A 5,159-nucleotide genomic window follows, 5' to 3' on the forward strand; every position below is an offset into this window, starting at 1 on the left:
AACGTTAGTTTACGTAATGAAAAATATTATTTATATGTGTGCAGGTGCGCTATGTCATGGGCACGAAATTATTTCATGTCTGTAGCTATGATAAATTTTTCTCATGGACAAAAGCAAATTACGAACTATTTAAAAACGGGGTATTAATCGAATTAATTCAATAGTCCATAGAATCTAATAATCTATAGTCGTTACTAAAACTTACAAATAAACACGCTTATAAAAATATGTAACAACTACATTGGTTAGGTGAACTACAACTGATTTTATTTGATATTTGATAAAACTTAATAGAAACAAATACATAGTGTTCAATAAGTTTCTTAAGTTACACAAACGTTTTTTTTTTCATAATTCCTGCTGATAGCGCTCTCTGGCGGGAACTTAAGCATAGTTAATACACATGTATTGTGAGTTGTGTTATTTCAATTTTTCAGGCACCTTCTAGAAGGAGATAACATTACTTCAAGCAGCTGTTTGGTTTTATAAGTTATATCTGAATTTGTAAAATAGATAAAATTCAAAAATCATTATATAAAAATCAGGATAATTATTATTATTTATAATACAGAAAATTGAAAGCTTTAATTACATAATACATAGACAGGATTGTCCTATACGAAACGATTGAAGAAAAGTGAAAGGTCAGATTCACTTGTTGAAGAAAGGTAAAAGGTCAGATTTACTTGTTGAAGAAAGGTAAAAGGTCAGCTTCACCTGTTGAAGAAAGGTAAAAGGTCAGCTTCACCTGTTGAAAAAAGGTGAAAGGTCAGCTTCACCTGTTGAGGAAAGGTAAAAGGTCAGATTCACCTGTTGAAGAAAGGTGAAAGGTCAGATTCACCTGTTGAAGAAATGTGAAAGGTCAGCTTCACCGGTTGAAGAAAGGTGAAAGGTCAGCTTCAACTTTTGCAGAAAAGTAATAGGTCAGATTCACCTGTTGAAGAAAGGTGAAAGGTCAGATTCAGCTGTTGAAGAAATGTGAAAGGTCAGATTCACCTTTTCAAGAAAGGCAAAAGGTCAGCTTCACCGGTTGAAGAAAGGTGAAAGGTCAGATTCAGCTGTTATTAACTACTAAAACCACCTTAGTTTTCTCCTTCCTGAATTCGTCGTTTAGAAAGTACGTATCCAATCAGCAGGTAGATGGTCTCTAGAGCCTCAAACCAGGCCACTAAGGAGATCCCTAGCCACAGTCCTAGTTGTCCACCAAGGTTACTAAAGATTTCATTACTCTGAAACAAAATCACATAGTCAGTATTGTATGTGACGTACGATTAATTACAAATGTCAGTATTGTATGTGATTTGTGACTGATCGTATGTAACTTTCGACCGAATCGAATATATAATTTCAAATTTCACGTTTCATTTAATGTATAACTTCCGAAACAAACGAGTTACCGGAACATTCTGGTTGTTTTCATTAGAAAGAATATATATAAAAAATAGAATAAATATTTCTTACTTGATACTTAGGCTGCTGCCTATAGATTATGTGATCTAACGTTTTGTATAACTCCCGAAACAAACGAGTTACCGGAACATTCTGGTTGTTTTCATTAGAAAGAATATATATATATATATAAAAAACAGAATAAATATTTCTTACTTGATACTTAGGCTGCTACCTATAGATTATGTGATCTAACGTTTTGTATAACTCCCGAAACGAACGAGTTATCGGAACATTCTGGTTGTTTTCATTAGAAAGAATATATATATAAAATAGAATAAATATTTCTTACTTGATACTTAGGCTGCTGCCTATAGATTATGTGATCTAACGTTTTGTAGAACACCCGAAGTTTGGCAAAGTTTTCACTAAAAAAAAAGGTGAACGTACATCTCAGTACAATAACCAAATATTAGACTCCAAGTTTATAGTTAACAAAAAACATGTTTCAAATTTATGAAACTAGCAACTGCGTATATGCTTTTATATAATTTTTATATAATTAGTCACGTGTATTGTTGGTTGCATCATTTTTATATAATTAGTCACGTGTATTGCTGGTTGCAACATTTTTACATAATTAATCACGCGTCTTATTGTTGGTTGCAACATTTTTATATAATTACTCACGTGTCTTATTGTTGGTTGCAACATTTTTATATAATTATTCACGTGTCTTATTGTTGGTTGCAACATTTTAATATAATTACTCTTCACTCAGTAGAGTTACATTGTGTTGTGTGGCGCCATCTATGTAAAACATCTGTCATAACTCAATATTCCTGTTTTGGTGAGGTTACCTAATAGCATTTACTCTTTTAGTAGGATCTGTAATTTCTCTAAATTTCGAAATATTTAGGCTAATTTTATGATAAGTATTAAATCCTTTGATGTTTATTGTCAATAACACTCGAGTGCTTCTTATAAAATTTTGTACTGTGTACACAAAATGTAACGATTTTCAACGAAAACACAAAATGACGAAAATAGCTTTCCATACTTTAGTTTAATTTATAGTAAGAGTGAATATTGTATTTCCATTCCGAATACTATATCAAGATTGTAATGATTTGAATCAAAACTAAAAAATATCTACTTGCATGTATGTTGTATGTGTACGGAAATATAATTAAGCTATTTAGATAGATAATTAACTTTGATAAACATAAGTTCCCATCTTTCATTATTTTCCTTACATTTTGTTATCTTAGTACTAGCAGCTTAACAGGTTGTTAGCTTAAAAATGTCTCAACCAGAACTTGTTTAGCAATGATACATATCAAACAAAGAGGCATAGCGTTCACATAGCGATTTTAATAGAAAAATCACAAACATTTTAAACACATTATAAATGATTAACTTACTTTGCAGAGGGCAGATTATGAAGCAAACCCTGTAGAGCAAAATATACGATGATAAATATGCGCACATTTTTAATATTTTCTGTAAATGATATCATTCAATGACACTTATAAATTTAAATAATATACATTATTTTTTCTCAGTTCTATTAATTGAGATTTACAATAGGTTAACGAACCTAAACTTTTATTGAAATTGTCTATAAAAATATTAGAAATGGTTAAATGAACACAATCTTTATTAAATATCCATTAGAAATTACTCCTATCGGTCGAATAAAACACTAGGATGAAAGTACGAGAACGAGATTCATCGTTAATAGACCTGTAGTGTTCTAATGGTCACCATGCTAAACTGATGATATAAGGATTTGGTGTTTGAAACCTGATAATACTACACACTTTCGACTATGGATGCGTTATAAAAGTGACAGTTAGTCTTGTTATTCAGTTCAAAGAACAGGACAAAGCCCTTGTGGCGGCGTATCTTGCTTGTTGGTTGTTGGCTCTCCTCTTTGCCTGAACACTAGTGGATTTCTGACCTCGGCATTTACCCCACGTGCGCACAAACTGTCTTTCAAGTTGAAGATCAAATTTTCAGTTCATCGTTAACACATCTGAAAATAGTAGCTACTGATTGTGTAAAGGATGTTAATTAGTTTGTTTGTTCCAGAACTTTCTCTCAAAGCTACACAAGGGCTGTATGTGTTTAGCCATCAGTGACTTCACAGTAGTAGACTAGGAGTAAAACAGCTATTCGACAGCGCTCGCCGCCAACTCGTGGTATATTCTTGTCTGACCAAATAATCGTATTTAACCGCCACTATTCACGGCCCCACAGTATAGAGGACAACGGGACAAAAACAATGAATGCTCAGATTCACATTCTGGGATCTCTACCCACTAAGCTACGCTTACAAAACTTAAACGTTCCACAGCCTTGAAAAAACAGCGATGATATAAGCCATCAACAATAAGTTTTCCAGATCGGTGTCGTGTCTACGTATCGCAAAAATCGAGGTAAGACAAGAAACAGGTCAAAGTTGTCTTCATATTTTTAGGTTATTGTTGAGAGGTATAACCAACAAACTGAACTATTCTTGGTGTAAATGTATCAGCTTTTCTTAAAACTTTATACTGCTGAAAACATCCCAGTATCTTTCAAAATTCCAGGAAGTTTAAGCGTCCTAAGTACAAACCTTACATTTGTGAAATATAGCGCAACGTTTTTATAAACAAAACACAACCACAGACAGAATACAGACAAAGGTAGATTAGTACCAAGACAAGTGGATTCACTTACACTTCTTGAATCTGAGTTGTTCTGGACACTTTCGCGTGAAGGTTCTGGAACCTTGTGCTTGTCCTGCTTGGTCAACGACACTGAAGACGACAAAATCATATCAAACGTAGACTTTCTGAAAAGAATATATATATACTGTATACACTGATTAATGTATATGTTCAGTATAATAACGTTCAAATCCTGGGTTCGATCGCCGCAGTAGGAACAGCTCAGATGTCCCATTCTGCAGTTTTGTGTTTAAACAAAGAGATATTTCCTACCAATAGCCGTTCTAATTCACTGACAACATACAATAAAACTAACAACCTGTACATTACGTTTAAACTAATACGGGGTTCTCGGCTTCGTTCGCTGTACTCCGGGTTTCTGGGTGGTAAAACAAGAACCGCTCTAACTAATCAAATTATTTATCAAATGTGTATCGAACGACTGACAAAGAAAAAATTAATTTATTGCTGTTTTTTCTACTTTTTTTTATTGAGACTTAAATAACAGCTTTAGGATGGTGGAAACTGTCTCTCAGGTTCACCTTATATAACGTTTCATTAGCAGAAAAAACAAGAAGAAACACATATACGTACATCTGGAAATTTTAGAAATTATTTTCAATTCTCTGGAAGTACACAAGTGTGAAAAGATGTTTCTTGGAGCTACGCAGATGTGTATTATTTAAATATGTAACTTACATATTTTGGAGTTACACAGATGTGTATATTATTTAAATATGTAACTTACATATTTTGGAGTTACACAGATGTGTATTATTTAGATATGTAACTTACATATTTTGGAGTTACACAGATGTGTATATTATTTAAATATGTAACTTACATATTTTGGAGTTACACAGATGTGTATTATTTAAATATGTAACTTACATATTTTGGAGTTACACAGATGTGTATTATTTAAATGTGTAACTTATATATGTTGGAGTTACACAGATGTGTATTATTTAAATATGTAACTTACATATGTTGGAGTTACACAGATGTGTATTATTTAAATATGTAACTTACATATTTTGGAGTTACGCAGATGTG

General features: G+C 32.5%; 1 protein-coding gene across 1 annotated transcript in view; it reads right to left on the reverse strand.

The window, feature by feature from the left end:
* Positions 1–276: 276 nt before the first annotated feature.
* The window catches only part of LOC111083823 (degenerin mec-10-like), a gene marked incomplete at its 5' end in the record, with an annotated part of 9,660 nt that continues 4,777 nt past the window's right edge, over positions 277–5,159 (reverse strand). The window contains 4 exons of the mRNA XM_022380520.1: positions 277–1,229; positions 1,742–1,817; positions 2,814–2,842; positions 4,114–4,228. Coding sequence (XP_022236228.1) covers positions 1,083–1,229; positions 1,742–1,817; positions 2,814–2,842; positions 4,114–4,228 — 367 coding nt within the window. The remainder of the gene's footprint in view (positions 1,230–1,741; positions 1,818–2,813; positions 2,843–4,113; positions 4,229–5,159) is intronic.

This window comes from Limulus polyphemus, unplaced genomic scaffold (genome assembly GCF_000517525.1).
Source record: "Limulus polyphemus unplaced genomic scaffold, Limulus_polyphemus-2.1.2 Scaffold11423, whole genome shotgun sequence".
NCBI lineage: Eukaryota > Metazoa > Arthropoda > Merostomata > Xiphosura > Limulidae > Limulus > Limulus polyphemus.